The sequence below is a fragment of the Pteropus medius genome, unplaced genomic scaffold (assembly GCF_902729225.1).
Source record: "Pteropus medius unplaced genomic scaffold, Ma_sr-lr_union100, whole genome shotgun sequence".
NCBI lineage: Eukaryota > Metazoa > Chordata > Mammalia > Chiroptera > Pteropodidae > Pteropus > Pteropus medius.
Window position 1 is genome coordinate 9448169 of NW_024349519.1, and position 12468 is coordinate 9460636.

Consider the following 12468-nt stretch of genomic DNA (forward strand, 5'->3'; position numbering starts at 1 on the left):
CAGGTATCTGCGCACGCGGCTGGCTCCGCCCCCGCTGCCGGGCCGAGTGCGCCCTCCCGGCGGGAGCCGCGCCTCCTCCCTCGGGGAGGCTGGACTCTGGACTCGGGTGGCGGCGCTGCCCTCGGCTCCAGCCTCGCACCCGCGCAGAGGGCGGGGCAGGAGGCGGGGCGGAGGCGGCGGGGCGGGGCGGGGCTCGAACCAGTGTCCCCGGCTACGCTGCAGCTTCGCCCGCAGGTCTCGCGGCAGGAGAGCGGCTCGGTCGCCTCCTACGGTCCCATGGCACTCCCCGGCTCCCCGGCTGAGTGCGGCTACATCCGTACGGTCTTGGGCCAGCAGATCTTGGGGCAGCTGGACAGCTCCAGCCTGGCTCTGCCCTCCGAGGCCAAGCTGAAGCTGGCGGGGAGCAGCGGCCGCAGCGGCCAGGCGGCCAAGAGCCTGCGGATCCAGGAGCAGGTGCAGCAGACCCTGGCCCGGAAGGGCCGCAGTTTCGTGGCCAACGGTGAGTGGAGACCGCCACCCCTCTGCAACGCCTCGACCCTATCCCTTACCTACCCCTCCCTCACCCTCAGTGCCCTGTTGCTTCGACTCGCTGCTTCCTGAGGGTGTGGGACCTGGTGTCCTGCCCACCTGTTGCTTGCGGTTCCTTTGTATGAGCCGCCGCGCCTCCAGACTGAGACCGGCTTACGTGGGGAAAGCACTCTTCTAAAATAGCCTCCTATTCAGCTTTGTCATATATGTATCTACATGTATTAAATGCATGTATATATCTATACGAAAGAATTCAGTCCAAGATTTTCACTCCTTCCTAAACCTGCTCTATTTGGCCCCCGCCATACAGGGGTCTTAATCTAGAAGCTCCGGGAGTCTATAAACACTTTGAAATTTTATGCAGAAATTCGGCATGATCATTTTGGAGAAAGCACCCCTAGCTTTTATTAGATTTTTAAAAGAGTCTAAGACCTCAATAAGTATTTTGAAAAAGAAAACCTTAAAGTACTGACGCTCCTACAAACTGTAAATTGGGATTGCGGTGTCTTGCCCAGGTACTTAAGGGCTCTCCACCCAGTGTACAGAGCGAGTGGTGAAAAAATTGGATAGGAGGCTTTGGGCCAGGGAACAATCACACCGCCCTTCGGAGGAAGAGGAGGAGGAGGAAGAAGACTTTGGCCCCGCCGGCAGCAGTACCCTCCCCGCCTCCGCCTCACTGCAACACGCGCCGATGCACCCATGGGCGCAGCGCTGGTCTCTCCAAAAAATTAAACTTGGAGGTGAAAGGGGTTTTTTTTTGTGTTTTGTTTTTAAAGTAAAACACTATATCAGTAATTGATAGGAGAGGTTGAAGGGGAAGAAGATGGCAAACCAGTTGTGAAAATTAGAAAACAAAATAGATATATAATTTTTCTCCCCTGTTAAAAGTCAGATGATCAGAGCCACACAGTACTCTTTTACTAATTTATTTTTTCAGTATTATTATAAAAGTATTACAGAAAAGAGGAGGAAATAAATTGATTAAATTGAGATATCAGTTTGTTTCCTACAATGTTAAACTGTTTTTCTAGGAATTGGGCATGGCCAATGAAGAGTCCATTAGGAAAAAGAAAAAAATACCAGACTAGAGATTTAAAGCAGCAGACCCTGGGAGGCTGTATTGTTTTCAGTGTGTGTAAAAGAATCCTAAAGGATTAGGCAGTCAATATTTAAAAACTCGAAATGTAAAGAGAAATGTTTAATGATTATAGTTAATGTAATTGAGTGCCTAATATGTGCCAAGAATTGGACTATGTGATTTGCATTCATTATTTTATTTATGTTTCAAAAAAACTTGTTAGTCTTTCAACCCCAATTTTATAGATGAAGAAACTAAGCAGTTACATAACACTCAAGTTCCCACAGATAGTAAGTAGCAGACTGATATTTAAACTACGAAGCCTGAGTTTTTAAATCGCTCCTCAGTTATATTGTTAAGCTTTTTGGTTATTAGTACAAAATAGAATTGTTTTAAGACCCTAAGCCCCCTCCCATTTTTCTCTAAATAAAAATGAGCTGGTTCTGAGAGAATGGGAGGTCTAGATAAAAAAGAACTGCCACAGTACATAGGGAAAAAAAGAACCCAAATTTACTGTTTAAGAGTCTAATGACTCCAGAACAACCAAGGCCAATTTTTGACCAGTGGAATCACTGGACCCTTTTAGTCTGTGCAGGTTCAATGCTAAACTGGAACCAAACTAGCTTCTTCTACTTGGGGGAATGCAAAAAAGATATTCTTTCTTACCCCCTGAGAATGGCTGGCTGGAAAGAGCAACCAGCCATCAACTATTCAATAAATGGGAATGAACAGAGGGAAAGAGTATTGCTGAGCATTTACAATGTACATAAGCTTGTTCAAGAATATGTTTGCATTTCATTATATCCTTAAAACAATTATGTAAGGTAGATATAAGGATCCATTTCACACACAAAGAATGTGTTGGTCTCTCAACATTTATTGGACACTTAGTCCCAAACCTACACATGATTTGTCATCTCTACAACATGGTGAATTCATGTTGCTTGGTGAATTCAAGAACTGTCAAATGAGTTTGTTCTTCACGCAAGACACTGCAGGTGCTGAATTGAACACGGATTCTGCTTGCTTTAAAGCAAGAGGTTTAAAGTCTGAAGAAGGAAACCTTCCTCTAAAAAATGCATTATCAAATAAAAAATAGTAGCAACCAAAAAGAACAGCTAACACATTATCTCCATAGAAGGATGAGTTAGACCACTAGCTAAAGGGAATTTTGAAAAGCTTCTTGGAGGAATTAGGTTTCTAGATCCCAAAAATTCAGTAGGATTGGGCCTAGTGAGATAGTTGAAGGAGACCAATCTAAGAGGGAATAGCAGGAATATTTCATAGTTCACAGAATTGATATGGTAGAGCAAAGGGCACTGTCACGGTGCTTCTGCTCTAATGCTTAGGGCAACTGGTTGAGTGGCTCTTCCAACTAAGGAATAAAGTGTTTGAAATATTTTGATTACAACAGGAGCTTCCCAGCAAGCTGAAATACACTCAGCAGCCTACCCAGAAGTGCAAGTCAGGCAGAGAGATAAGGCAGCAAACAACACCTACTTACTTTAAAGCCTTAGCTTTCTGTGACTCAAAAAAGTAATCGGCTTCAAAAGAATTTAACATTAACACGCCATGGAACAATTACCAGGGGTGGTTTGAATATGCTGTTTAATTAAAGTTCTTTGAAAAGATCTGGGGGCTCTTAATGGTTGTAAGTATTGTTTTTATTATTTTCGGGTTACTATCATGTCTAAAGTTGAAACACAAGCAATTGCTGAAACAGTGCTGGTCTGGAAAGAATCCTGTATCAACACAAGAAATTCTGGGAAGAAATGACCCTGTTGTTAACTGCTCTTAGCTCGGGGGCCCTGGAGAATTCTGAATTGTTGACATACCTGATGAGATAAATGGTACTGATTTGTTGATAAATGCCCTGAAAGGATCTTTAACCCATCAGTTTCTCTCTAAGGCCTTAATGTAAGTAGGTGATGTTCATTGTAAATCACTCTAACTCTTATTTTAAACTGTGCTGGATATTTTACAGTTGGCTGTAACTCTTGGGAGTAGGGGGCAGGGGGTCAGAAGTATATAGCAGCATTCTGAAATGAGTCTGTATTGTAGAGAATTTTCAAAAAATCTGTCGTAAAAGTCACAGAGAAGACATCAAAGAATTGTTATTAGCAAAGGGAAAGATTTAAAGGGTCCATATCCTAATTATTACACTTACTTTGAAAGTACTACTAGTTTACTTATTACACTCCCCCCACCCCATGCCTATGTAGGAAGAAATTCATGTTGTAAATTGTTGTATGTAATACTTATAAAACACAATGAATGATATCCTAATAAAATTTATAACTTCTCTGGAAATCCACCATAAAAACTGAGGCATGTCATTTGCTTAGATCATTTCCCTGGCCAAGATATTTTGAATATCTGGAGAAGAGTGCAAACTAGCTAAGGTAGCAAAAAAGGCAATTAATAGATATTACTGGGGGTTGCAAATCCTGTATGAATTTGTTGTTTGCCAAAAAGGAATTCCAGGAATGAAGCAATTCTGGAAGCTAGGTGACTAGTCATTCAGAAGGTAGGAGGGATCGGGAGAGAGGGAAAAAAAGAGTTCCATGGTGGGGCGGCAGGGACATGGATGACCATGCTCTGAAACTAATGTGTTGGTAATGCCACCTGATTTAATGTACCTCCATGTCTGCCTAATATAGCCCATAGGCCAATTTTTGTTAAGTGTCTAGTAGATCAAGTGCCGTGAGTATAAAAAAGGTGTGTCTGTTTTTTAGAATTTCTTTCAATTGTAATTAGTCAAAGGAAATAGAATGTTAACACAATGACGATTGCAAAAATAAACTTCCCAGCCCTAGAAATGATGAGAACATATCTTTTATGGGTAAGGTCTTAGTGAGGGTGTGGTAGGGATGCTTCAGAATCAATGGAACAGTAACTGTGTGATTATGAAAGTTTCTTGCTCTATGTGTCACAGCAAAGATACAGGAAATTACCTTAAAGAGAGGAAGACTGTTCACTTAGGCTTTTTAAAAGGCCCATTAATGTTATCTTTGCCTGTGCTGGTAGCTCCAATCATGGGAACAGCATAGCTCACTTGAATTAGATATTCTAGGTATTTGTTGTTCACATTGACTCATTCTCCTAAAGCGTTGTTTTGGATATAGACTTTAAATTCTTTTCCCATGTATTGAAATAAGGCTGTACATATTTATATTATTTTATCTTAGAGTAGTTAAAATTGACTTTCCTCTCAAATTGAATTTCCAATCTGATCAATAAAAATTATTAAAAGCTTTATTATTTTATGAGAGAACAAGCATATTATTGGCAACCTATCTATGATAGTAATGAAATACAATAACAAAAATGGTCTTAATACATCTGAAATTTAAAAATCAGACTTAAAGTAATATGGCCTATTAAAAGATCATTCTAGTTTCATCACAGATGACATTCAAAAATTTTATACAATTCTGAGATAAATGTTTTCCAGCTATTTTGTCCATGTCCACAAATGTATGAAAGTATAACACCATACTGGAGAAGTGAACAGCAAAAGGCAGTGTTACAAGTGGAAATAGACAAAATTAGGAGAAAACTTAATCTTTTTGTATTAGAGTGAGTCATCTCACTCCCCTGACTTATTAGGGTAAGAATAATAACAGAATTCCAGGTCTTCTTACAATAGAAATATTAAGAAATCTGTTGTGTATTTTTGGGTAACGCCATTAATGGTGATTGACTATTAGACATACAAACAGATGTTCTTAAGTGCTTAATGATGAGCTAGGGAGCCCAATATATAGACTTAACTAAAAATGCACGTTTTGAAAAAAGGAAACATAATTTACCATTACCATGAAAAGAATTTACTGATTTATATTCCTAGAATAATGAGCTTTAGGCTTAACGATATTAATTGACCAAAGCATCATAACCAGATTTCTGCAATTCCTTGATTTCCAGAAGAAAATGTTACTCATTAGTAGCTTAATAAATTGCTCCCACTAAATCTTTTTTTTTTATGGTGACATTGGTTAACGAAATCCAGTAAGTTTCAGCTGTACATTTTAACAGAAAGGCACATATATATTTACATTGTGCGTTCACCTCCCATAGTTAGATTTCTTTCTGTCACCACGTATTTGACCCTTTTTACCCCGTCTACCTCCCCACTTCCCCCTTCCCCCTACCTTCTGGTAGCCACTAGTCTATTGTCCATGTCCATGAGATTCCCACTAAATCTTAAATCTCACCAATACATCCATGGAATGGAGTTGAGAAGGATCACATCAGAATTAAAACGTCTTGATTACCTCTTTTCTTTGAAGGAGGAAAATGGGAACTTTTCTTGGCAGATAATAGGAACTTCTTACAGGCCACCAAAATATTACAGATAAATACACAAGCCATACAGATGAGAGAATGACAGTAAATATATATTATTCAGATGTAGAATCAACCTTGCTGAACTAAACATAGTCTGCTTTTCTAATCATTCAGAAGGAAAGTCTGCCTACATTTGGGGGAAAGAAAGATTTGTTCCTCCCTCTATTCCCAGAATGACAGAGAAGCAGTAGAAAATATTTGAGTATCTTCCATCCACTCCAAGACAAAAGCGCACATGCAACTACTGCCCTCACATTTTGACTCCAATGTGGCGATCAACAGGGTAGATGTCGACCTGAAGGATTAAGTGCAAACTGAATTTGTGTAACTATGACATGTTGAATGTACAAGAAAATATGACTAATCAGCAATTAACTTGTCAAGTGCTGATGTGTGACTGTGATAGAAATGATGGTAAAAGATGTGATTCTTTATGTCAAGGAAGTAAAAATATGCCTGGAAGTTAAGACAATCTCTTCTTGCTTTAATCTGGGCTCACTCCAGTCCGTTTTCCACATACCTACTAGAGTAAACTTTCTAAAATTTTATTGGATCATTTTCCAACCTAAATTCCTTCAGTTTCTGCTGTTAGTTACAAGAAATAAAATCCTCGTTCAGCATGGCATTTCAAGTTCTTCATGATCTAATGTCTGCAACTTCTCAGACTTCATCCTATCACCACTGCTCCCACTTTCCACCAAACATGTGCTATTTATCTTATTTGGTATTCTTACTCCTACCCCACTCCCCTCCCTCCCACAATCTTCCCTCCCTTCTCATGACCTGGTTAACTCTTACAAGTCCGTCAAAACTCATTTCAGTGGTGCCCTCTGATAGGCGGCCTTCCCTCACCCCTCCTCCACCTTACATTGTAGAGGGAGATCTTAAATGCAAGTTAAAGATTTGATAATTGTGAGTCACAGAATATGTTTCAGCAAGGAGAAACATGAAAAATGCAGGGGTTTTCTAAAGCTTCACTTGGCAGTCTCAGTGGATTTAAAGGAGAAGGGACAGCAATTCTGAATCAGTTGGGAGGGAAGAGGTTAGCCCTGGCAAGTGAGAGGCTATGGAAATATCATAATTTATGACCCATTATAAAAAACTGTAGCGAATTTTTTAAAGAAAAAAAATTGAATTTGTGAGTTTTATAAACTGACCTTTTTTGGCTGTTGCATCATTGGGAGTATAATGTGATATATGTCATTGCAGTTCTAAAGTAATCATTTTGGGATATCTCAACAAGTGAATTGGCGGGAATGCCAAAGTAAGGAGACAAATTACAGGAAGTAAGAGATTTAGAAACTTTCAGGATCTATCAATTTAGTACTCCACCGGTGTGCTAAGTTTCTAGTTTATAATCACATATTTTGGCTACTCAAACAAAATATATGATATAGATACCAGCAATATGAATGGGCCTTTTAAATATATATTTTTGTGGTTATATAGAGCAGAAATTTGCAGATTATTCCAAAAATGCCATAAACTGATGTATCAGAGGATAACCAAACTGCTCAGGAGGCTTCTGAAAAATAAAGGCTTCTGGTGGCTGATTGGTATACCATTAACTAATAACACGGTGGCACCTGGAGCATATGGCCCATGCTCATAGAAGAGCTGGTCTATCCCTGGCCTATTCAATTTTGTTGGAAGGCAGCTCTACCCACTATGCCACCAACTCTTGGCATATTCAACTTCACAAGAACTGATAGCTGGGGGTACTTTCCAGCCATAGATTTGTAAACCAACCAATTCTATTCATTTTCTAGACTGAGCAGTTGCCTAACTGAGTTGTATGGTATGCATGGTGGTTTCCGTAAATATTGGGTTATTTTTCTTAAAAAATAAGAATAGGAAAAAATAAAATAAGTATTTTTTTTTTAATGGAAGTCCAGAGAAATGAATCCTATGTTATATGGCTACACAGACAAACAAAAGCGCTTCACCAACTCGAATAGTCCTAATGTATGGTTCTTGATGGGTCCTGACATAGTTCATGTTTTAAATTTCTGCTTTTGTTAATAAATGACTTTAAGGATCCACTTAAATATGAATTGCTATACAAATGCTTTGTTATAAGTTTCAAGATGCCATGTCTCACCTGTAATAGCATGCCCCCCAATTTTACTCTAATGGAAGAAGTTAAATCTTTTTAAGGTATGAGGAGAAAGAGAGGTGTTCCCCGAAGGTTGCTGAAGACCAAATTCCATAAGGTGATAGCTTTTAGACTTTCAAGCCTTCCTACACAGCACACACACACACACACACACACACACAACACACATTGTAAATTGTTCACACTGTGAAGGCAACTGCTTGTAAGCACAATTAAGTGTAGCATTTAAATCAATACCAGTAGTGAATGCCTGCTGATTTTTGTACGTACATTTAACTATATCTATTTGCATATCTATTTGGAAGTTTTTATGCCTCCATCTCTACAAATTTTTTTTTTAGAGCTCATGAACCAAATCAGTTTTTTACCCATGCCCAGAGAGTGCTCAGAGAAGCTTGAAAGAAAAATGCTTTGCTGAATGAGAATGCTACTCTCTTATCTCTAATTGAAGCAGGTTATATAAAGGTTTTGTTTAGCAATTCTCTCGTCTACTTACCGTAAGGGAAGCTGTAGTTGATTTTTCAAATGTGCCCAGATATAGGTAATTATGTCAAAATAGAGGCTTGTCAACTCAATTTCATAAATACAGTAAATTCAGCCAATTAGGTAATATAGCTGCTCACAAACCCCACAAAGAAGACACTGATTATGGAAATCAACCTATTATTTTTAACCCTATATAACCCATTATTTTGGACAATACTCGCATAGATGACCAGAAACCAAGATATTTTCCCCTAACGGCTGCTTAGGGATAGAATCATTCAGATTAACTTTCAGACCAGGAAAAAGAAAATAACATTATCCTGTGAGGTCTACACCTCTGCCATCTTCTGAGCAATTTGGAATCCTTCCATCAAAACCACCCCTCCTCACCCTCACTCCCCAGGCCTACCCCCTCACCCCACCCCTACAATTTCTCTCACCTGAATTGCTTATTTGAGGAAGGTGGAGTTTAAAGTTGTTCTGTAACTACTTCCCTCATTTCCCTTAAAGTGGACTCCATAAAATGTCCCTGGTATTCTTAGAAGGAAAGGTTTGGATGAGTTAATATTAATTTACAATATTCCCTATAAATCATCACCTTCTTTAGGAAAAACCAAAAGGACATAATGCACAGCACAATCGAAATGAATGGCCAGAAACTTCACAGTTATGTCATTATGATCCTCAATGGTTGAGTCAATTAAAAATAACCATAAAAAAGTCAAATTCAATGCCACTGATAAATTTACCAGAATAAAAACTCTGAGGTACAACATAATATAAATTAAAGCTTGCACACTAGTTTAGCCCTCCTCCTAGAACAGACCGATTGAAAAAAAAGTGTGAAAAACAAATTTTTGTGATTCAAATTATTTTAAAAACCATGTATCACTTTTGCATGTCGCTTTACAATTTTAAAAGCATTTAATGTCAGCTTTCTGAGGTAAACTTCTCTCTCAGCAACTCAGTTGATAGCTGGAATTAAGGAAACTGAGGTGTCTAAGTGATTAGACCAGACACACAGAAAGCAGTAAAGTGGATGCACCAGGCCAAGTCCACAGATTTCTTTGATTTAGGGAAGATAAGACTTTTTTTGTGAAGTAACTGAACCCTTTAAAATATAGCCACGCCCTCATTTTTCATGTTAGGAAATATGGATTGTCATGTTGTATTTATTTAAAGCAAGATGTGCCTGTATGTGTAATATGCTTTTGTTTGCTGTCTTGTTTCTATTTATGGAGAAGAATAAATCATGGCTGAATTATTTTATATATTCAGTAATCATTATTATACATATAATATTTTATTCTGATTGAACAGAAAATAATGACTTTCCTTAAAGAGATTGATTTCCATCTGATTAATATTTACCTTTTAAGAAAAAACTTCTACCCAGTTCAAAATTTCTTTAAAATCTTAAACATAGCTACTAGTTCACCTTTAATCCACTATACTATTCTCAAAGTCATGACTGCCTAGGCAAATTAATCTGCATTATTGTTTGAGATTAACCTTTCAACCAGAAAAACCATCTATTGTGCCAGGCCGTAGGTTGAATATCAGGAGTCACAACCTTTCTGGCAGAGGAAGGGAGTCCATAGCTTAAAGATCCAATCTTATTTTGTTCCCCGTTACTGAATGTGTTGTAGTTATTTTGGGAACTATTAAACTAGTCTCAGTTCATTCATCTGAAAACTGAAGAAGCTTCCTTATAAGGACTTATGTTAGCAAATAAAGAACTAATATTTGTGGAGTATTTGGAGTTGCTCAAGTTAAGGTTCTAGAAGAGAGAGAATGATTATTTTTGGTCCTCATATCAAAAATTATGATGACGATCCCTCCAGGGTATTAATAAATGGCAAATTCAGAAAAGCTACTATGATTTCCAACCTGATATTAAATCTCTTTGCAATTTAAAGCACGTAATTTAAGTTTACCTATTTATAAAGGGAGATGATAATAGCTGGCTCTGCATCACTGAATATTGAAAACAAACAAAATTACTTGAGCTCCTGAAAGAAAAGTAATATTGAAATGTAAGGAGTTCATATAAATACTGTTTTAAAAACACATAACCCCCAGCAACAATGTGAATTAAATGTTTCACTTCAACAGGTCTGATTATAAAACTCAATTATTAGCTAGTTTGATAGGATACACTGTTTCAGTGGGTCCTGTCCAAAGATTCTTCCACATTTAAAAAATCCTTGCAGGAATCTCAGCTTAAAGATGGCAGTAGCCCCCTCCTAACTGTTCCTTAACTATCTACCTGCTCCTGGAAGGGTAAAGGTAATACTGCCAGCAATGATGGGCTTAGAGGGCCCCCCTTGAAGAAATTTTCTTGGATTCCAAAAATTTTCTTGGATTCCAAAAATTCCTTTCATCATCTGCCATTCTATTATAGAGTAACAGGAATGAATAGTTCTAGCTACCATCCGTATAGGCAATTAGTATTTTCCTATTCTAGATTGTTCCTGACTTTCATATATTCAGTTTTCATACAATCTAAAAATTTGAACATGGACACCCTTACACTACTTTTTTTTTAAGATCATAAATTTGGTTTCTTACATATCAACTGACCAATAATTTTCTGCCTGGTCACAACCTCTGTAGAAAAGGCTTCTCTTTTCCTGGAGTGGGGCACAGTTTAAACATTCCATTGGCTTCCCCACTCTCTCCTTCCATCCCCAGCCCTAAGGGCAACCCAGCCCTCAGGCCCTTCATAATTAGAGCCAGGGGCTGCCTAACCTTAGCCAGGGGAGAAATCTCTTGGGGAGAAATCAGGCCCCTGGAAACAGGGGAGGCCTGGCCTTCCTCAGCTTCCCTGGTCTTTAAGAGTGACATTTACAAACCTATGCTGCCTCCCTAAGGACCCCTTGAGGCCTGAAGCCAGATTGTTCAGCTCTGGGAAATAAGACACATGTACGAACATATTTTGGGATGCATTCATACTTTTTAGCTTTCTGGCAGTAACAATCTCCATTCCTCCTCCACCTCAAGATACCTTGATAGTCTTTAAAATTTTAACTTTATAGCAATTTATTGGAAAAGTATGTTGGTATTTTCCAATTATATTGGAAAGGGTCTACCTATGGCATTTCGTTCTCAGTATTTTTCACAACTCTCTGAAGCTTAGAAGAGTTAGTTGAGTATTTTTTCCTCTGACTTCTGAAAGAATGCTACATGACAGGAAAAAAAATTGGCAAAAGTTAGGAAACTAGACATTTCCTAGGTTTCAGAGATCTTTGATTATTCTGCTTGGCATTAACCCCCGCCTCCCCTTTCCCCCGCCCCGCTAAGGCCCTGAGAAGTTATAAAAGAGCAAATGAAAAGCTGGGAGAAGAATAAAGAGGTTGAAGAGAGTGGGAATACTGTTATCTACCACTAACTCCTCCGAGGAGTGTTTAAAGAGACCTGCATCAATTGAGAGTCCCTGTAGGCCCCACAGAGCTGAGCTGGAAGGGCTGTGTCCTACTCTGTTTGCAGGAGAGTGGGCTGGCCGCTAGACCCCCAAACTAAGAATGAGCCAACCTGTATGATTCCACAAACAGAATCAGCGTAGCTCAGAGATCAGTTTCCTTTCCTGCCTCCCTCTCACATGGCCAAATACCTCAACCCCAGGTTTGGTCTTTTTCAAGCTGGTCCATGTTTTCTTCGACCACAGTAAGCCACCTTGTTGTTTATACAAGCTATCTTATCTCATAGTGTTGAGTCACTCCTGTTTATTGCCTACACTTAGAGACTCCTCAGGAAGCTTCTAAGGTCCTGCCTTGCGAATAGAGTTCTCCTCCTCTGACTTAAGAAACTGAACTTTTATAGTATGGACCATCTAAGCCAATAAATGATTTCCAAATCCTCAGCACTGTGATAAACAAACATTTTTGGATTTTTGTAAAAATCTCTCCCC

At 39.0% G+C, this 12468-nt stretch overlaps 1 protein-coding gene across 1 annotated transcript in view; it reads left to right on the forward strand.

The window, feature by feature from the left end:
* The first annotated feature begins 213 nt into the window (after positions 1-213).
* PKP2 (plakophilin 2) overlaps positions 214-12468 on the forward strand; it is a 77663-nt gene continuing 65408 nt past the window's right edge. Inside the window, exon 1 of the mRNA XM_039882329.1 lies at positions 214-499. Within this exon, the coding sequence (XP_039738263.1) occupies positions 277-499 (223 nt within the window). The 5' untranslated portion in view covers positions 214-276. The remainder of the gene's footprint in view (positions 500-12468) is intronic.